The following is a 20,237-nucleotide window of genomic DNA, read 5'->3' as shown; positions in this document are numbered from 1 at the left end:
CTATTTTAACGTGGCCGGTCTCTGCAATGACTGCTTCCATTTCCATTGGTAGACTTCAAAATCCACCAATCTCCCAACACTGACACCTGTATCCTGAGATGTTTCGTGGCCCAAGATGACAGCAATCACGACTATCCTCGATGCCCTCAGGATAGAAGCGAGAGGCAGTCAAAATCCGGTGCTGCTTGGGACCAAGGCACAGAAAAGTCTGGAAGGCAGAGGCAGAAGGGCGCGGCGCGGCGAGACTACAACTCCCAAGGTGCATCAGGGCGGCGACGCCTGCGCACTGCGCGCCGGTTGCCCATGCGGCCCTAGGGCTGGGAGCGCGGTGCCACTCCGCTGCGGGGAGGCCATGGCGGAACCTTCCCAGGCCTCGACCCCTGCCCCGGCTGCGCAGCCTCGGCCCCTTCAGTCCCCGGCCCCTGCCCCAACTCCGACTCCTGCGCCCAGTCCGGCTTCTGCCTCCACTCCGGCTCCCACCCCGGCGCCAGCCCCCGCCCCAGCTACAGCCCCGACTGGGAGCACCGGGGCTGGGGGGCCCGGGGTAGGAAGTGGGGGGACTGGGGCTGGAGGAGATCCGGCTCGACCTGGCTTGAGCCAGCAGCAGCGCGCCAGCCAGAGGAAGGCGCAAGTCCGGGGACTGCCGCGTGCCAAGAAGCTCGAGAAGCTCGGGGTCTTCTCGGCTTGCAAGGTGGGGGCGGGGCCTGGGCGAGAGGGGCGGGACTTGGGGGCATCCCAGGGCCCGTGTGGGAATGGGGCGAAGCGTCGAGCGCCCGACGCCAGAGCACGAAGTCACCGACCGATCCTTCCGCCTCTAGGCCAATGAAACCTGCAAGTGCAATGGCTGGAAAAATCCCAAGCCCCCCACCGCACCACGAATGGACCTGCAACAGCCAGCTGCCAACCTGAGCGAGCTGTGCCGCAGCTGTGAACACCCCTTAGGTAAGGCAGGCAGCGCCCTTGAAGCTGATGTGGAGGGGTTGGTGCGAGGTCTTGTTGGAAAGGGTAACTTTACCGTGAAGCCTCTTAGAAAAATCAGAGATGCTTCTGAGAAAAGGTTGGGTTGGGATAGGTATCTCTGGACCAGGCCAGGAAAGGCCATCAGTAAGGACCGACATAGAACATTCAGTCTCCCTGCTGGTCCGTATGTGTTGAAGGGAATGAGGTTTTATGTTTGGATGGCTAGCAAGAAGTTCAGAAAGCCCTGTGGATTATTATTTCTTCTTCTTCTTCTCTCCCCCTCCCCCCAAATTTGGCTTTTTGTTCAAGACTAGCAAGCCACACTTCTATTTCTAACTGTTGGTTAATTACACGTAAGGGTCTCATGGACTTTCCTGCTCAGGCTGACTTCAAACTTCGACCCTGAGATTTAAGATTACAGGCCTGAGCTGCTGGCATGCAGATCCTATGGCTCTCTTCTATCCTTTCTCCTCCATTTGTCTTGCAGCTGACCATGTGTCCCACTTGGAGAATGTGTCAGAGGATGAGATTAACCGGCTGCTGGGCATGGTGGTAGACGTGGAGAACCTGTTCATGTCTGTTCATAAGGAAGAGGACACAGACACTAAGCAAGTCTATTTCTACCTCTTCAAGGTGAGCTTTCATGGATTGAGAGTTTTGTGAGTGGATGTGGGCAGGCATTTTGAGTGTTGAGGGAGTGGCAGTCCACAGTTCTGAGCTCTGCTGTCAGTCACTCCTCCCCTTTCCTCTTTCCTCTAGCTCCTGCGGAAATGCATCCTGCAGATGACCCGGCCTGTGGTAGAAGGGTCCCTGGGTAGCCCCCCATTTGAGAAGCCTAACATTGAACAGGTGGGACAGGAGTGTGGTAAGAGGAGAACTTGGGGCAGCTTGGGGGAGTGAGCAACCTGGGTTCATCATCTTCAGGAGGAGGTTAGGGGAGAAGTTCAGAAAAGAGACATGTTCCCTGATAGCTTGAGGGTTTCGAGAGTGTGTGGGGTATCTTTTTTCAGTAGTAGAATTTGAACTCAGAAGGCATGTACTTCACTCTACTGCTTGGGCCACATCTCACATGGCTAGGGTTTTCTTTTTTATTTTTTTCTTTTGGCTTTTTGATCAAAACTGGAGCTCCGCCTTTGAGTCATACCTCTACTTCCAGATTGTTACTGGTTAATTGGGAGGCTCTCAGACTCTCCTACTCAGACTGGCTTCAAATTGTGATTCTTAGGGGCTGGGATATAGCTCAGTGGCAAAGCACTTGCCTAACAAGTGCAATGTCCTGGGTTCCTATCTCCAGTACTGAAAAAGAAAAAGGATCAAAAAATGTGACCCTTAGATCTCAGCCTCCTGAGCAGCTGGGATTATAGGTGTGAGCCACCAGCACCTGGCTTTTTCAATAGGGTCTGGAATTTTTGCTGCTCTAGCCAGCATAGACTGACATGGTCTTCTTTTTTGCTTCATGGATGACAGAGGCACAACACTGGGTCTATTGGTTAAGATGGGGTTGTGGGGACCTTTTGCTCAATCTGATCTTGGACCATATTTCTCCCAGTCTCCACCTCCCATGTAACAAGGATGACGGGCATGAGTGTGGGTCATGATGAGGGAGCATCTCTGTGTGAGAAGCGCCTGCCAGCTGCTCATGCCCCTCTGGTTTTGTCCCATCTTCCTTTTCAGGGTGTCTTGAACTTTGTGCAGTACAAATTTAGCCATCTGGCCCCCCGGGAGCGGCAGACAATGTTTGAGCTCTCAAAGATGTTCCTGCTATGCCTTAACTATTGGAAGCTTGAGACTCCTGCCCAGTTTCGACAGAGGTCCCAGTCTGAGGATGTGGCTACCTACAAGGTCAACTATACCAGGTACGCCCTGCTAGTGATTCAGGGAGGAGGTTTGTAGGCCCAGGCTGGGTTCCATGGTCACCAGCTTCACCTGCCACTTTCCCACCCCCAGGTGGCTCTGTTACTGCCACGTGCCACAGAGCTGCGATAGTCTCCCCCGCTATGAGACCACCCATGTCTTTGGACGAAGCCTTCTGCGGTCCATCTTCACCGTCACCCGCCGGCAGCTGCTGGAAAAGTTCCGAGTGGAAAAGGACAAGCTGGTGCCTGAGAAGAGGACCCTCATCCTCACCCACTTCCCCAAGTAAGGCCTGGTCTGGCTTGTCGGGATTCTGTCCCAAGGTCATGTCCTCGTTTTTTGTCCCCTGTTTTCCAGGAAGACTTCCTGGATTGGTCCCTCCTCTCCCTCCATGGGCCTTCTGGGATCTGGGTGTCTACCTGGCAGACTTGCCCATGGCCCAGAAGCAACTTGCTAGTATTTGCCTTTGCACGTGCTAGTCTGGGGATGGCAGGTACATGCCCAAGCTAACGCTGCCCCCTCCCACAGCCCGAGTAGATATTACTAATTGTTTCCCATGGGGGCCTGGCACAGCTTCAGCATCCGTCCCACCACAACACTCCAAGAAACCAGAGCTGACAGTTGAGGTGAAACCAACTACACCTCTGTTGTAGTCCCTTCTAGATATCTTACCTTCCTCCTGCCGGAACCTGACTTATAGTTCTACAGTTCAAAAGCTTTTGTTGGGAATAAGCAGTGGCAAGATGGGGTGATTCACTCAGCCTCTTTTTCTTCTGAGGGGAGTGAGGGGATGCATATAACGCGATGTCCCGCCTGGCCACACAGCACAGGATGGCATCAGCTCAGACCCCACCTCCCTGGGCTATACATCATGGCAAAACCAGGCCTCTGACCTCTGTCCTGAGTGCCTTGACCTCTTATCCTCAGTTTGAGGTTCCCAGAAGGCAGTGGGCCATGCCTCCCCACTGAGGCTGGGACTTCCCAGAAGGCAAAGGCTATGCTGTAACCCTTCTCAGGCTCCCAGCTCCCTGACAGCAGGGACTGTCTGGTCAGCTTGTTGTCCCTCTGGGCCTGGCTCAGGCTGTGCCAAGGTTGAAGGACGGTGGTGTGGAACAGTATGCACCCTCCCGACAGGTTCCTGTCCATGCTTGAGGAGGAGATCTACGGGGCCAACTCTCCCATCTGGGAGTCAGGCTTCACCATGCCACCCTCAGAGGGGACGCAGCTGGTACCCCGACCGGGTATGTGGCCCAGTGCTTTCTATAGAGTCTGCTTGGCCCTGGGAGGGGAAGGGGCTGGAACGGCCGCAGTAGGGATGGGAGGAGGTCCTTTTGGAGGACCTGCCAGCCCTTTCTGTTCTCTATCCCTGAATTTTTGTTTTCCCTCAGCTACGGTCAGTGCCACGGTTGTTCCCAGCACCCCCATCTTCAGCCCCACCATGGGTGGGGGCAGCAACAGTTCCCTGAGTCTAGATTCTGCAGGGGCTGAGCCCATGCCAGGTGGGTCCTTGAGTCCTGACCTCTGACCCTCACACACCCCTCCCTCAGCGCTTCTTGCTGTTCTGAGTGACCTTGCCAACCCCCCGCCCCCCAGCAGGTGAGAAGAGGAAGCTCCCAGAGAACCTGACCCTGGAGGATGCCAAGCGGCTACGTGTGATGGGTGACATTCCCATGGAGCTGGTCAACGAGGTCATGCTGACCATCACGGACCCTGCCGCCATGCTGGGGCCCGAGGTGAGCCGCCTGGCCCGCCGAGCAGCAGGAGTGAAGGGCCCTCACCCACCCTGGCCTTCGCTTACCACTCCTCTTCTGCCTAGACGAGCTTGCTGTCAGCCAACGCAGCCCGGGATGAGACAGCCCGCCTGGAGGAGCGCCGTGGCATCATCGAGTTCCATGTCATCGGCAACTCGCTGATGCCCAAGGCCAACCGGCGTGTGTTGCTCTGGCTCGTGGGGCTGCAAAATGTCTTCTCCCACCAGCTGCCTCGCATGCCCAAGGAGTACATTGCCCGCCTCGTCTTTGACCCGTGCGTCCCCTGGGAGCCCCCAGCACCCCACACATAGGGACTTCTTCCCCTCATGGGTGGGGACACCTTCCTTTTAAGGAGTCTGGCTTCTCAGTTCTCAGCCCTGACTAGAGCTCAGTCCTCTGAAGCTGGACCTGGGAGTGCTGGAGGACAGCGAGGGGACCCATAAGGACTGACATACCCTTTCTGTCTTAGGAAGCACAAGACTCTGGCCTTGATCAAGGATGGGCGGGTCATCGGTGGGATCTGCTTCCGCATGTTTCCCACGCAGGGCTTCACGGAAATTGTCTTCTGTGCTGTCACCTCAAATGAGCAGGTCAAGGTGAGCTCAGTGCCCTGACCCTGACTCCATCCCTCCACCTGCTTCTGAATTTGATCCAGGTCAGAGCAGCAGGATGAGTGATAGTCTCAGTCCTTGTAGTGGTCCTGCAGTTTCTCATGGCCCCACAAGGTGGCAGCTGCACCTTAGGAATTGCACTTAGAGGAAGTACCTGTTGATAAATGTGGCCCAACAGTGGGCAGCATGGGCAATGTACGTTTGTGCATGCATGCGTGCATGCATGTGAATGTGTGTATGTGTGGTCAACATGTTTGTGTGTGCACATGCGTGCACTATAGCTAGAATCCAGGACCTTGTACATGCTAGACAGTGCCATACTTCTGAACCATGTCTCCCCCCAGCAACACTATTTTTTTAAATGTTCAGAATTTGTGATTGAACTCAGGGCCCTACACTTTCTAGGCAATGTCTACCACTTCTTGCTCCCTTTTTCCTTAGGCTGACCTCATATTGTACCTCCTAAGTAGCAAACACTTTTTAAGCCTATCTTTTCTTCATTACAAGAACATTTCTTTACCTCAGAGAATAACTGTTACAATCACCCTACTCTGATGGTCCTGGCTCAATCCTTTGTAACAGCAGACATAGGCTACCTCATTATTCTGTTTCACACAGACTAGATCTGCAGAGCCCGGCCCTGTAGCAGAGACTCTCCTGGGGGGTGGGGGGGGGTTAGTTGTTGGGATGAGCAGTCCCTTATCACCAATCCTACTACTTCCTTCCCCTCAACCTAAGGCCCAGAGAACTGCAAATCTATGAGCTCTGTAGGGTTTGGATCCCCAGCCTCTGCATGGGGTCCTGGCAAACTAACCTTGTTTCCAAACTGAAATCTGAGTTCTTGGCTTTCTTTTCTGTAAAATGATTATACTTCTCTTGGGTTTAACTGGGGAGTTGGTCTGTAGTTTAGCAAGCACAGTGCTGGCCGCCTTTCCTCGTTCCTGCCTTTGGTCCCTGCAGGCTTTTCCCCACCTCTACCCCAATCTGCCCCCCCCTTCCTGTCAGGGCTATGGCACTCACCTGATGAACCACCTGAAGGAGTACCACATCAAACACAGCATCCTCTACTTCCTCACCTACGCCGACGAGTACGCCATTGGCTACTTCAAAAAGCAGGTGAATGGGGTGGGGAGGGCTGATGCGAATGTGAAGAGAGGTGACACTGATGAAGACCTAGTGTATTCATAAGCTGCTTGTTAATGGTGACTCCTCTGTACAGCTACTTAAAGAGAGTTTTTTAAAGAGGGGGAAGAAAGCAGGCGAGCCTTCCCTTTGCCTTCTGCAGCGGAAAAGGAAGTCTTTTCATGTCCCCTTTCCACTTGGCACCTGTGAGGAAGTCCTTCCTCCTGTCTTGCTCTGTTCTTCTGTAGCCCCAGTGGGGCATTCCCGAGGACTTGGTCGGCTTATAGCCCACCTAGAACCTTCCCATGGATGGATGGAGCACTCGCAGTCCTACAGGGAGGTCCAGGAAAGAGGATGTAGTGGGAAGGGCTGTGAAAGTTGAGTATTTCTGCTGACATATTGTCTTTTCCATCCCCCTCCCCAGGGCTTCTCCAAGGACATCAAGGTGCCCAAGAGCCGCTACCTGGGCTACATCAAGGACTATGAGGGGGCTACACTGATGGAGTGTGAGCTGAATCCCCGGATCCCCTACACAGAGCTGTCCCACATCATCAAGAAGCAGAAGGAGGTTAAGCATGCATTTCCCTGAGGGTTCACCGTGAGCACACACAGAGGCTGAGCACATGTGTAGACCTGTGCTTCCTGTGTGTTCCCTTGTGCACAGGTGTGTCTGTGCACACCTGTGGTGAGGATGGGCTGGGTCTGGGTTCTTGCCCTGCCTCTTGCAGCAAATGAGGACAGGGGGGCAGAGCAGCCCTGCTTTTCTCACCAGGGCTGGAGTTGGCCCGCTGAAACCCCTTCCTCCCTCAGATCATCAAGAAGTTGATTGAGCGCAAACAGGCCCAGATCCGCAAGGTGTACCCCGGGCTCAGCTGCTTCAAGGAGGGTGTGAGGCAGATCCCCGTGGAGAGTGTCCCTGGCATTCGTGAGTAGGGGTTTTGTTGAGGGAACAGGAAGGCTTGTTGCTTGGGGTGCCGACAGGCATTTTTAGCGATGTTCTCTTTCTCTCCCTTTTCAGGAGAGACTGGCTGGAAGCCATTGGGGAAGGAGAAGGGGTGAGTATCTGTACAAGGTGGGGGTGGTGGGGCACAGGAACCCAGGGCCTCACACTCACTTGGCATCTCTCATTCATCCCAGCAAGGAGCTGAAGGACCCCGACCAGCTGTACACAACCCTCAAAAACCTGCTGGCCCAGATCAAGGTGAGGGGTGCTGTTGTGGGAGGGGTGTCCTGTCCTAACAGCTGTGGCTTCAGGACCCTCCTGAGGTGGTGGCGGTCTCCCGCGGGGCCAGGGCCTGCCCCCAGCTCCCCTTTCCTCTCCAGTCACACCCTAGCGCCTGGCCCTTCATGGAGCCCGTGAAGAAGGCGGAGGCCCCTGACTACTACGACGTCATCCGCTTCCCCATCGGTGAGGTCCTCCATTCTTTTTGGCCGGGCCACACCCCCGGGGACGTACCTGATGCCTTCCCCCACCCCCCTGCCTGCCATCTCCGGCCCGGCCTCCACCCTTAACGCCATCGCCATCCCCCCGCCCCCCCAGACCTGAAGACCATGACGGAGCGCCTGCGCAGTCGCTACTACGTGACCCGGAAGCTCTTCGTGGCCGACCTGCAGCGGGTCATCGCAAACTGCCGCGAGTACAACCCGCCCGACAGCGAGTACTGCCGCTGCGCCAGCGCGCTGGAGAAGTTCTTCTACTTCAAGCTCAAGGAGGGGGGGCTCATCGACAAGTAGAGGCCCGGCCTCGAGGAGCGGCTCGGCCTGGGGGGCCCTGGACCCGCCGCTCCCGCCCAACCCCGGCCGCACCTGGGCTCTGACCTGGGCCCACGCCTGCAGGCCTGCAGCGCGCCCTCGCGTCCCACCTCGGGAGGACACGTCCCACCTCGGGGAGGACGCCGCCTGGCCCCGGCCCAGTCCCTGCAGCTGGCCACACCATGAGCCGCCGGACCCTGGGTCCTCACCGAGCCGTGCGCCCGGCCGGGCCCAGGTGCCTGACTCCCCACGGGCCGGGACTGCTGGGCCTCGGGCTGGAGGCGTGGCCTCCCGGAGTCGCCGAGGCTCGCCCTGCACTGTTCTGGTGGTCTGCTCCCCCCCGGGGGGCCTGGGGACCACTCATTCCTTGGCATTAATCCCTCAGAGGGAACAATAAAGCTCTTTCTTTCTTTTTTTTTCCTGCCCCCTTTGTGTGATTGTTTCTTCCGTGTAGTTCCAGACTCAGTACCCCCTCCAGCACCCGCTTTGCCACCCAGAGCCTATGAAGCGGTCCTGTCGTGGTCCCCCGAGGGTTTGACCTGCCTGGTTGCAGACCTCCTTTCTCCCCACTCTAGGCTGTTCCTGCCGAGGTCGGAACCTCCGCCTTAACCTGGCTGGAAGTGGTCACTGCTTGGCTGAGGGCAGAGGGTCCAGGAGCAAAGGATGCCCTTCCCGGTCCAGGACGGCCAGCCCCGCCCCCTCTTTGAAGGGGTTGAGCTCCACCCCCTCTGGCTCCGCCCCTAAGTTTCAGTTTCCTTTCTCAGCTGCCAGACTGAGCTTTGCGGAAATCAAGCCTGAGTCCCTGGCTGGGCGGGGGCAAGGAGTAGCTTGTTACTCCTGGCTCCTCAGTGTGCCCTGCCCTACGCCTGACGTGGGTTGGAGTCCTGGGCAAAGGGAAATCTACACTGGCCAGGGGCTCTGACCCCCTGCTGTTCCAGAATGGAGCTGCGCCCCTATCAGTGGGAGGTGATCATGCCTGCCTTGGAGGGCAAGAATATCATCATATGGCTGCCCACGGGCGCCGGCAAGACCCGAGCAGCCGCGTATGTGGCCAAGAGGCATTTAGAGACAGTGGATGGAGCCAAGGTGGTGGTACTGGTCAACCGGGTGAGTCGGCAGCCCTTCAGGCATCTCTTAGGTCCCTCCAGAGCTCTCGGAACTTCTAAACTCACCTGCCTTTCACCCCCATCTTCCAACCGTAGGTGCACCTGGTGACCCAGCATGGGGAGGAGTTCAGCCGGATGCTGGACGGTCACTGGACCATGACAACCCTGAGTGGGGACATGGGCCGAAGGGCTGGCTTTGGCCATGTGGTCCAGTCTCACCACCTGCTCATCTGCACAGCTGAGCTGCTGCAGATGGCTCTGGCCAGCCCTGAAGAGGAGGAGCACGTGGAGCTCACAGGTGAGGGTCGTGGTGTGAGCAGGGAAAGTATCTACCTGAGGGGTCGATGCTGGAGCTGTTCTCTAGTAAAGGGATTGGGAGGTTCCCACTGGCCAAATGTTGAGTATTCTAGAAGAAACAGTCCTGGTACAGGGCAGGATCTTGAGGGTGCGGGGAGGGGGGTGTGGTGTGTAAAATCCTTCAGCAGATCTCTGTTTACTGATCTATAAATAAGCCATGTCATCCTTGCCTAACTTCTGTGGAACCAGGGTGCAAGTTGGCCAGACGAAGCTGGGCACTGCTGGCTCACTTCTATAGACCTAGCTGCTCAGGAAGCTGAGATTTAAGAATCCAGGTTTGAACCAGCCAGGACAGTTGAGTTTGTGAGACTCTTTATTTCCAATTAAGTACCAAAAGCTGGAAAGTGGAGGTGTGGCTTAAGTGGCACAGTGGTAGTCATGGGGGAAAAGCCAAGCAAGAGCACAAGGCCTTGAGTTTAGCCCTAGTACTGGTATGTGCATGTGTACATGCAGGTATCTATGTGTGTGTGTGTGTGTGACAGAATTGTTAGATATAGACTACATGGGACAAAGCTAGTGGGAGGAAAGCTGTGAAAACACAGATTACAACCTTTCCCTATGTTCCCCTAGCCTTCTCCCTGATTGTGGTGGATGAGTGTCACCACACACACAAGGAAACTGTCTACAATGTCATCCTGCGTCGGTACCTAGAGCATAAACTACAGAGGGCACGGCCCCTACCCCAGATTCTGGGACTTACAGCCTCTCCGGGCACTGGTGGAGCCTCCAAGCTCGATGGGGCCATTGACCACATCCTGCAGGTCAGCTTAGCCCCTGTGGCCTTCCTGCCACCAGACCCTCCAGAGATCTCTCTGACTCCCTCCCTCTACTCCATCCCCATCAGCCCTTGAAAAGGCCCTGACTCCTTATCACCGTCCAGGCTCCTTTTCACCCAGCTTTTTGTGGCACTTAGAGTAAGCTCACTTGCTTGGTTCAGCTCTAACTCCTGCCTGTGTCTACTCATTTCTCCTGCCATCTCCTTTATTCATGCTATTCCTATACTAGTCTTTTCCTCTACCTTGAACATACTGAGTTCTCTTCTCAGGACCCTTGCACTTACCCCCAAGCAATAGAACACAAGGCCCCAAGTTTGAACCCCAGTGTCACTGAGAGGCAGAGAGGCCATTCTCTTGATTCTGATTCCTTCTTGTCATTCACTGAATAGCTTAATGTCAGATTTTCAATCTTCCCTGATTATATCCTCTGCTGTCTATCCTGTCATCCACTTTTAGGCTTTTCAGACCTCATTCATACTACCTGACATGCTCTTTTTTTGGGGTGGAGGGAGTTCATGGGGCTTGAACTCTGGGCCTGGGCGCTGTCCCTGAGCTCTTCAGCTCAAGGAGCCACAGCCCCATTTCCTATTTTCTAGAGGTTAATTGGAGATAACAGTCTCATGGCTTTGTAGTGCCTGGGCTGGCATTGAACCATGATCCTCAGATCCCAGCCTCCTGAGTAGCTAGGATTATAGGCATGAACCACTGCACGCAGCCCTGACATGCTCTAATTCTCCAATTCTAATAGAACTCCCTCTGTGCCCCCAGCACCTACAATACTAACAGTGGAGAGAGGTGAACAGGACTCATTTGTTGAAGAAATTACTCCCTCCCCTCCCCAGTCCTGCTTCAGGTTCTCTTGTTCTTAACTAGAGTCCATCCTGCCTCAAAGTTCTGCCCCTGGTCCCCATAGGCCTGTCTCCTTTCTAGTGACACTCTTCTTGGTTGCCCCCAGCTCTGTGCCAACTTGGATACATGGCGCATCATGTCGCCTGAGCAGCACTGCTCCCAGCTGTGGGAACACAATCCCAAGCCCTACAAGCAGTATGACCTCTGCCAAAGGCGCAGCCAGGTATGTGCATAGGGAGGAGACATGGGATAGGCAGGACCATGGAGTGGTGAGGAACACTGGCCCCACCCTCACTGTGACTCCAGGTTTCTTGCTCATGCCTCTGGGAGCCACCATTTCTCTCTTTTTGTGGAAGGGGTAGATAGAGCTCGTGTCTACAACCATTGGTTCTCTGTGACAGAAGTTGACATAATGTGGGTGCTTTGCCAGCCATGAGGCTGGGACACTGGTACTAGGGCTGTACCAACTTTGCTTCTTCCGTGATGATACTTGTTTCTGTCGGCATCACGGCGCCCAGGCCAGATGACAAAGGCATATAGTGGATGAGACAAGAGGAACTGAGTATGAGAACCAGGCCGATCTCCAGCCAGGATTCCATCACACCCCAGCTGGCCTCCTTCCGGAGCCCTCCCCTCTCAGATATAACAGACTGAAGCTCCATGCCTCCCATATGAGGGGAATCCCCCCACACCCTCACTCCTCTTGTCCAGGACCCATTTGGGGACTTGATAAAGAAGCTCATGAAACAAATTCACGACCGCCTGGGGATGCCCAAGTTGAACCAGGACTTTGGGACACAGATGTATGAGCAGCAGGTGGTAGAGCTGAGCAAGGATGGTAAGAGGGGATACTTAGGCAGAGAGTGGGTGGGGTTTCTGGGGCAGTGGTGGGGGCTGCCTGGGTGGAAGAGGAATCATTAGGGGCAAAGACTATCTGCCCAGGCGTGGAGTTTCAGCAAGAGTGGGTGTGCAGGGTGGAGCCTGGGGTTGCCCTGTTGTGACCATGTGCCCTGCCCCATACCACTGGCAGCGGCTGAGGCGGGACTTCAGGAGGGCCGAGTGTATGCACTGCACCTTCGAAGGTACAACGACGCCCTGCTCATCCATGACACCGTCCGCGCTCTCGACGCCCTGGCTATGCTGCAGGATTTCTACCACAGGGAGCGTGCCACTAAAACCCAGATCCTGTCTGCTGAGCGCTGGCTTCTGGACTTGTTTGATGGTGAGGCACTGTCGGAGATCAGAGCCAGCCAGGGCATAGGGACTGAGAAGGTAACAATGGAAGGCTTGGGACCATACTCCTAACCAAAATCAAGAAAGAGGTACAACAGATTGCTTTGTGTGCCAGTACTGGGACTTTAACTCAGGGTCTGGGCACTGAACTTTAGCTTTTTTGCTCAAGGCTGACACTCTACCACTGAGCCACATCTCTACATCTCTACTTAGTGGTTTGTTTTTGTTTTTTTCTGGTTAATTGGTGATAGTCTCTTGTATTTGTCTGCCTGGGCTGACTTTGAACCTTGGTTCTCAGATCTCAGCCTCCTGAGTAGCTAGGATTATGGTATTTGGTCTAGCATAATATATTTACTTCCTTATTGGTGAAGGTTTGCACAGTTGCAAAATCTAATTTGTGTTGTTGTTAAGATTTCTTAAAATATTTTTTTAGTGGTCCCCCAAATCTGAAGAGTGTGGTTACTTCCAGTGGGAAAGGAAAGCTAAACATGAGAGGGTGAAATTTAAGGCTGGAAGCCTCAATGCTGGCTGAAGTAGCCTGGTGGCATCGGTCAGCATGAAAAATTCAGTCATCTTGTAGCTGAACAGAATTGGGCACTTGTCTGTAAGCAAAGGATTCTCTACAGATTTCAAGGCTGGCCTTGAGAGTAGTTGTGGGAGGGGTGTTCTTAAGTATACTTTCGGGGTGAGGAGTGCCAGTGGAACAAGCAGGAGCAGGTGTCCTTTCTTTTCCCCACCATGATCCTGTAGTCCTAGCCCTATAGGCCTCAGACCTCACTACCCTACCCAACTCCCAGGCCTAAAGAGCTGTGGGCTTCTGTCTCTGGGCTTTCCTCAGGCTACAAGACCATGCTGGCCAGCTTGGCAAGTCAGGGCCCCAAGAACCCGAAACTGGAGATGCTGGAACAGATCTTACTGGAACAATTTTCCAGTCCTGATAATCCCCGGGGAATCATCTTTACCCAGACACGTCAGAGCACTCGCTCCCTCCTGCTCTGGCTCCAGCAGCAGCCTGGCCTGCACACAGTGGACATCCGGGCCCAGATGTTGATTGGGGCTGGTAACAGCAGCCAGAGCACTCACATGACTCAGGTACGGGCTTTGGGGAAAAGATAAGGGAGCCTTAGGGACGGGAACCTCAGTACAGAGACACCTGGGGAAGAGGGGCATTACTATCCTGGGCAGAATGACAGAGAGATGGTGTGGGGCAAACACCGAAGTCCCAGTGATGAAGTTTCCCTACAGTTGGGGGATCCTTGGGAATGGAAAGGGAAGAAGTGGATCATGGCATTCCTCCTGGCAGAGGCCTGGGTAGCTGGGGTCCCTTGTGGAATAAGAACAGAACCTGGCGCTGGGCACGGTGGCTCATGCCTGTAATCCCAGCTACTCAGGAGGCTGAGATCTGAGGATCAGGGTTCAAAGCCAGCCCTGAACACTATCCTTGGGCGTTCTCAAGGCTAGAGCTCTACCACTTGAGCCACAGCACCACTTTCGGCTTTTTTCTGTGTGTGTAGTACCGAGGAATGGAACCTGGGTATTTGTGCATGCTAGGCAGGCCACACTCCTGGCATCCCTGGGGTCTTTTGAAGGCAGAGTTGAGACTCTTAAGTCCCTAGGGAGATGGGCCAAGCTAGTGAAAGGCTGTGTCAGGAGAGGCTGATCCGGCAGGCGGACAGGCCCAAATGTCCCAGCCTCCTCCTCCTCCCTCCCGCATCCTCCCAACAGAGAGATCAGCAAGAAGTGATACGGAAATTCCGGACAGGCTCCTTGAACCTCCTGGTGGCCACAAGTGTGGCAGAGGAGGGACTGGACATTGCTCAGTGCAATGTAGTTGTGCGCTACGGGCTCCTGACCAATGAAATCTCCATGGTTCAGGTACTCTAACCCACTCCAGCCCTTGAAGGATCCTGTGTGGACCCCAGGCACACTCAGACCTTGTTCTCCTCATCCTTCCCAGGCTCGGGGCCGGGCTCGGGCTGGCCAGAGCGTGTACTCATTTGTGGCAACAGAGGGCAGTCGGGAGTTGCAGCGGGAGCTGACCAATGAGGAGCTGGAGACATTGATGGAGAAGGCAGTGGCGGCCGTGCAGAAGATGGACCCGGCCGAGTACCAGGCCAAGGTTTGAGAGCAGCTGGCACAGCTGTGGGGAAGGGTGAGGCAGAAGGAGGTTGTCCAGGCAGGTTCTCTGACTGCAACCCACACACACTTCCCCTGCTCCCCCATTTCTCTTTGCACCTGGGAAAGATGCGAACTGTGGAGAAAAGGCTAGAGACCAGGAGGTGGAACTGCTAGGAAAGACACCGGCTGGTCCCAAGATGGCCTCAGGAATAAGCCTTGTCCTAGGCTCTCCTTTTATCTTCTTGGCTAGATACTTTCTGGAACCAGGCACAGGAAAAACAAAGTTACAAGCACAAGGGAAATGCAGAATCCCTGGCGGTTGTCCTGAGGCAGGCTCACCATCTTCCAGCCTTGTCCTGAGAAGTTCTGTACACAACTGCAGTGCCAGCATCATTATCAGCATTAGGGCCTCATGCTTGTTCAAGGGTACTGGAGCACATTCCCAGCCCTTTTTGTTTTTTTGGGTTTTTTTGCATAGGATCTTACTTTTGCCCCCTGACCAATCAGATGGGGGTTTTCTTTTTTTTTTTTTTCTTTTGCCAGTCCTGGGCTTGAGCTCAGGGCCTGAGCACTGTCCCTGGATTTTTTCTCAAGGCCAGGGCTCTACCACTTGAGCCACAGCACCACTTCTGGCTTTTTGCTACGTATGTGGTACGGAGGAATCGAACCCGGGTCTTCGTGCATGCTAGGCAAGCACTCTACCACTAGGCCAAACTCCCGGCCCTTCTTGGGTTTTCTTAAGGCTAGTGCTCTACCACTTAGGCTACAGCACTACCTCAGCTTTTTCTGTGTATGTGGCACCCAGGAATTGAACCCAGGGCTTCATGCATTGCTAGGCAAGCACTTTCCCAGTAGGTCACACTCCCAGCCCCGGAGGTTTTCTTTTATATACTTCCCACAGAGCTGGGATGACAGGTGCATGCCACCACACCCAGCCCTTTCTTGTTTGAGATGGGGGGATTTCAACCAATAGTTGAATCTGGCCTTGAACTGCCATCCACCCATTTCAGCCTTCCTCTGTAGTGTAGGATTCAAAGAATCCTTGTGAGCCAGATTTAAAGAATCAGCTTTGTATGAAATCTTCTAAAAGATCTTCTAATCTTCCAAAAGGTGGGGGGGGGGGAATTCAGCATGAAGATGTGTTCCATTCTTCCATCATCTCCCCCGCCACCACACACACACATACAGAACTTCAAAAATCAAAACGAAACAGAATTCCACCAAGGTGAAGTGAAGTCCCTTTTGGGTACAACTTCTAGGAGGTTTTTAGGAGTGCTTTGTCCTCAGGAGATTGCCCGGGGTTTCAGTCATCCCTTCCTTCTAGATCCGGGACCTGCAGCAGGAAGCCCTGGTCAAGTGGGCAGCCCGTGCCGCCAGGCGGGAGAGCCAGCGGCAGCAGTTTGCCCCAGAGCACGTGCAGCTACTCTGCATCAACTGTATGGTGGCTGTGGGCCACGGGAGTGACATGCGGAAGGTGGAGGGTACCCACCACGTCAACGTGAACCCTGACTTCTCGTGAGAGCCGTGAGAGGGCTTGTCAGGATGAGGAGGGAGGCGTAGGGATGAGTGGCCGAGATCTCATCTCTCCACAGGGGTGGGAGAGTAAAAAGGCTTTGTTTACTTCTTTTTGTGCCAGTCCTGGGGCATGAACTCAGGGATATGAGCTCTTAGCATGTTCGCTGGTGCTCTACTACTTGAGCTGTTCCTCTACTTCTGGCTTCTCCCCCTCTCCCCACCCTGGCTAATTGGAGATAAGACTCATGGATTTGGATTTGTCTGCCTGGGCTGGCTTCAAACTGCAATCCTCAGGTCTCAGCTTCCTGAGAAGCTAGGATTACAGGTGTAAACCACTGGCACCCCACATAAAGAGTACTTCACCAGCGGGGCCAGGAGTTTGGCCTAGTGGTTAAAGTGCTTGCCTAGCATGCATGAAGACCCGGGTTCGATTCCTTGGTACCACATATATAGGAAGAAAGCCGGAAGTGGTGCTGAGGCTCAAGTGGTAGAGCTCTAGCCTTGAGAAAGTCCAAGGACAGCGCTCAGGCCCTGAGCTCAAGCACAGGACTGGCAAAAAAAAAGAGTACTTCACCAAGCACCGATCGGCCTTTTCCCAAGTTTACTTGGCTAGGTTTTATCTCCATCCCCATTTTACAACTGAGGAGATGGAGAGGCTGAAACTCACTCCAACTCGCATATCGCACTATGTGGACAAGAACTGGTATTCAGGAGGCTAGATCCTAAACAGCCACAAACCGGACCCCTGGTCCTACGACCGGGAGGCGCTGATGGGGCTGACTGGCTAGCTTTGGTGGTGGGCACCTGTACAAGGCCGAGGCAGGAGAATCAGTTGAGTCTAGGAGTTCAATGCCAGCCTGGACAACCTAGTAAAAGCCCTTTATATGCAAGCAAGTAAGCAAGCTGGCTCTCCTGAGCCGTCTCGATCCCCGGCTCTAGTGGGTAGCCCTGCCTCCATTTCCATCGTCACTAAGTAACTATTAGGCACCTGTTCTATTTCCGTCACTGGTGTCATGGGTCTTTATGCACATTCCCTTACTCGAGGAGGGAGCATTTGCACTAGGGCCGGAAGGATGGTTGGTTTGGGTGTGGAAGGATGATGAGATGAATATAAGCAGGCGCTATAGAACAGTAGGATGGGGTCATTCCCACGAGAGTGGGGTCTGAGTGGAGCGGCTGGGAGGAATGGGGTTTAGCAAGGACACAGACGAGCCTGTGGAGAACGTTGAAAGATGAGCTTGGAAGTTCAGTCTTTCTTTTGCCAGAAGGTAATAAGGAGTCAGGGTTAGGGGCTCAGGTACATTCTGAGAAACGGCATGTCAAGGAAGAGATGTACATTTTTAGGCTTCCGGGAAGCAGTTGGTAGAAGGAGGCTTGAGAGTTGGTGATGGGAGAGCTCCCGGGAAACTCCCTCAACCAGGATCGCGATGCTGAGGCCTGAACTTAGGTAGAAAGGAATGGGTAGAAGGAGCACAGGCAGAACTTCCTGAAGACTTAAAGGATTTCCTAGCTTGTGTTTGTTTTTGCCTGTCCTAGGGTTTGAACTCAGGGTCTAGGCACTGTCCCTGAGCTTCTTTTACTCAAGGCTAGCATTCTACCACTTGAGCCACAGCTTCCAGCTTCTTCTGTGTATGTGGCACTGAGGAATTGAACCCAGGGCTTCATGCATGCTAGGCAAGCACTCTACCGCTAAAACACATTCCCAGCCCTGAACATTGCTCTTCTTAATGGGCGAAAGATCTCCAGCTCTCAAGTGAGCCAGCCAGTGGGGTTGGGGGGAGAGGTATCAGGGAAAGCATGAAGTCTGGGGTAAAGAGAGCTGATAAGGGGTGTGACCACTCCCATCTCCTCCAGGATCTACTACACCATCTCCCAGGAGCCTGTGGTCATAGACAGAGTCTTCAAGGACTGGAGGCCTGGGGGTACCATTAGCTGCAGGAACTGTGGGGAGGTAAGTAGAAGACCATATTCCAGGTCCCAGAGCCTCAGCCAACCCTTCCCCAAGTGCCCTCAAGTGTCCAGCCCTCCTCAAGGGATCCTGTGGTTTTATGAAGGTGCTAACATTCAATCTTGGGTGGGAGATGCTGACCTATTATCCACGGAACTTGACTTGAGGAGAGGAACCCTGACTGACTGCTTCGTCCCATCCCTAGGTCTGGGGTCTGCAAATGATCTATAAATCAGTGAACCTGCCGGCTCTTAAAATCCGTAGCATACTGCTGCAGACCCCTAACGGACGAATCCAGGCTAAAAAGTGGTCCCGCGTGCCCTTCCCTGTGGCTGACTTTAACTTGGTGGAGCACTGTACTCAGAACCTATCAGATCTCTCCCTGCATTGACCACATCGTCACTGCAGTGCCCAGGTCAGACTGCAGATGGCAGCAGCCATCATCTCCTGGACAGAGCCAGGGTACCTGTCTCCTTTTCCTGAATCACCAGCCTGGAAGAACTCCTGGCACCAAGGCTGACTCTGGGCTGCACCATGAGGAAGCATCAAGAGGAGTGGTTACAGTTCAGCCCCGGACCCCTGAACCTTGTCACATACACATGTGCAAACACATTTTCAGATATACTGGATGGATTCAGGGAAACTGAGCCAGAAGAATTGCCCTACTGTACTTAGGACTCATATATCCCTTGCCTGCCGAAGCGATTCCTGGTTTTGTGAGGCTCTTCATAACTTAAAAATTAAAAAGTGACAAAAATGGGTGGTATTTTTACACTGGTTTTGTTAAGATATAGATGACAGAGAACAAACTGCACACAATTATAAAGTTCAATAATCAAGATACTGAAACCAGGCACTAGTGACTCACATCTGTAATCCTAGCTACGCAAGAGGCTGAGATCTGAGGATCACAGTTCAAAACAAGCCCAGGCAGGAAAATCCATGAGACACTTTTTTTTTTTTTTTTTTAAATCAGTTGTGGGGCTTGACCTGTGGGCCTGGGCTCTGTCCCTGAGCTCTTCAGCTCAAAGCTAGCACTCTACCACGTTGAGCCACAGTGACACTTCTGGTTTTCTGGTGGTTAATTGGAGATAAGAGTCTCACAGACTTTTACGTTGAACCTAGATCCTCAGATCTCAGCCCCTGAGTAGCTAAGATTACAGGCATGAGTCATTGGTGTCCGGCTTCTTTCTTTCTCTTCCTTTTTCTTTTTCTTCCTTTCTTTCTTTCTTTCTTCCGTTCTTTCTCTTCCCCTCCCCCATTGTGGAGCTTGAAGTCTGGGGCTGGGCACTGAACTCTTCATCTCAAGCCTAGCAATTCATCACTCTGAGTCACAGTGCCACTTCTGATTTTCTGGTGGCTAAATGAAGAGTCTCACAGATTTTCGTGCTGGGCTGGCTTTGAACTGTGATCCTCACATTTCAGCCTCCTGAGTAGTTATGATTACAGGCATGAACCACTGGTGCCTAGCTAAGACTCTTATTTCTAATAAAATACTCAGAAAAAAGCCAGAAGTGGTGCCATGGCTCAAGTGATAAGAGAGCTAGCCTTGAGCACAAAGAGGCTCGGGGACAGCACCCAGACCTCAAATTCAAGCCCCGGGAGCTGGGGGAGCGGGGGAGATAAATGACTACAGCTTGGCAATAGTGATGCATGTATGCCTGGAATCCCAACACTCAGGAGGTAGAGGCTGAAGGAGCACATGTTTGAGGCCAGGTGGGGCTATATAATGGGACTCTGTCTTTACAATAATCGAACATGGCTATTACCTTGAGAAGTGTCCTCTTTCATACGGTAACTGTTTCTTCCTATCCCTCCTCATACTGGTTTTCTTGGTGGTAACTTTTAATGTTAAAATATCCCTCTTTCGTATCACGTAGCTTCAGAATGAGCATCAGTGATCAAAAATTGAGGGACTCGGGCTGGGAGTTTGACCTAGTGGTTAAAGTGCTTGCCTAGCATGCATGAAGACCCGGGTTCGATTCCTCGGTACCACATACATAGAAAAAAGCCAGAAGTGGTGCTAAGGCTCAAGTGGTAGAGCTCTAGCCCTGAGAAAGTCCAAGGACAGTGCTCAGGCCCTGAGCTCAAGCCCAGGACTGGCAAAAAAAAAAAATTGAGGGACTCGGGGCTCAGTGGTAGAGAGCTTGCCTAGGTGGAAAAAGGTTGAGCAACAGGATTTCAGGGGGTGGGAGTGAGGAGAAAGGCCTAATTTTTTTTTGTTCTCATTTTAATAGGAAAGAAACAAGCAATATCTAGGTTGATTCTTCAGGGAAAGGGCTATT

At 53.5% G+C, this 20,237-nt stretch overlaps 2 protein-coding genes across 3 annotated transcripts; both read left to right on the top strand.

Annotated features, from left to right (window-relative positions):
* Positions 1 to 317: 317 nt before the first annotated feature.
* Positions 318 to 8,467, top strand: Kat2a (lysine acetyltransferase 2A). 2 transcript variants are annotated; one of them, XM_090350883.1, is made up of 18 exons: positions 318 to 691; positions 819 to 942; positions 1,448 to 1,593; positions 1,720 to 1,809; positions 2,635 to 2,816; positions 2,908 to 3,099; positions 3,949 to 4,055; positions 4,203 to 4,313; positions 4,411 to 4,547; positions 4,631 to 4,839; positions 5,035 to 5,161; positions 6,182 to 6,292; positions 6,723 to 6,866; positions 7,109 to 7,223; positions 7,317 to 7,353; positions 7,436 to 7,499; positions 7,622 to 7,706; positions 7,839 to 8,467. In XM_090350883.1, exons 1-18 carry the CDS (start codon positions 353 to 355, stop codon positions 8,030 to 8,032), a joined length of 2,514 nt encoding a protein of 837 aa, XP_090207009.1. In that variant the 5' UTR covers positions 318 to 352; the 3' UTR covers positions 8,033 to 8,467. The 2 variants fall into 2 exon arrangements, with proteins under 2 accessions (XP_090207009.1, XP_090207008.1); XM_090350882.1 differs by having other exon boundaries at positions 4,408 to 4,547.
* A 365-nt stretch (positions 8,468 to 8,832) lies between these two features.
* Positions 8,833 to 18,698, top strand: Dhx58 (DExH-box helicase 58). Its single transcript, XM_090350881.1, has 12 exons — positions 8,833 to 9,157; positions 9,253 to 9,454; positions 10,084 to 10,274; positions 11,245 to 11,361; positions 11,850 to 11,976; positions 12,169 to 12,360; positions 13,210 to 13,463; positions 14,097 to 14,246; positions 14,329 to 14,490; positions 15,814 to 16,004; positions 17,859 to 17,955; positions 18,158 to 18,698. The coding sequence occupies exons 1-12, from the start codon at positions 8,990 to 8,992 to the stop codon at positions 18,341 to 18,343; spliced, it is 2,037 nt and encodes a 678-aa protein (XP_090207007.1). The 5' UTR covers positions 8,833 to 8,989; the 3' UTR covers positions 18,344 to 18,698.
* Positions 18,699 to 20,237: the final 1,539 nt, after the last annotated feature.

Source organism: Megascapheus bottae, chromosome 17 (assembly GCF_031878675.1).
Source record: "Megascapheus bottae isolate mThoBot1 chromosome 17, mThoBot2.hap1, whole genome shotgun sequence".
NCBI classification, from domain to species: Eukaryota; Metazoa; Chordata; class Mammalia; order Rodentia; family Geomyidae; genus Megascapheus; species Megascapheus bottae.
Note: the sequence above shows the minus strand (reverse complement) of the source record. Positions and strands in the feature narration are given on the sequence as shown.

Bases quoted from the DNA above. Each gene is read 5' to 3' on its own strand.
- Kat2a (XM_090350882.1), top strand. From the start codon at position 353: ATGGCGGAACCTTCCCAGGCCTCGACCCCTGCCCCGGCTGCGCAGCCT. The intron at 692-818 runs GTGGGGGCGGGG...TTCCGCCTCTAG, and splicing joins GGGTCTTCTCGGCTTGCAAG to GCCAATGAAACCTGCAAGTG. The intron at 7,500-7,621 runs GTGAGGGGTGCT...TTTCCTCTCCAG, and splicing joins ACCTGCTGGCCCAGATCAAG to TCACACCCTAGCGCCTGGCC.
- Dhx58 (XM_090350881.1), top strand. From the start codon at position 8,990: ATGGAGCTGCGCCCCTATCAGTGGGAGGTGATCATGCCTGCCTTGGAG. The intron at 14,247-14,328 runs GTACTCTAACCC...CATCCTTCCCAG, and splicing joins ATGAAATCTCCATGGTTCAG to GCTCGGGGCCGGGCTCGGGC. The intron at 14,491-15,813 runs GTTTGAGAGCAG...CCTTCCTTCTAG, and splicing joins CGGCCGAGTACCAGGCCAAG to ATCCGGGACCTGCAGCAGGA.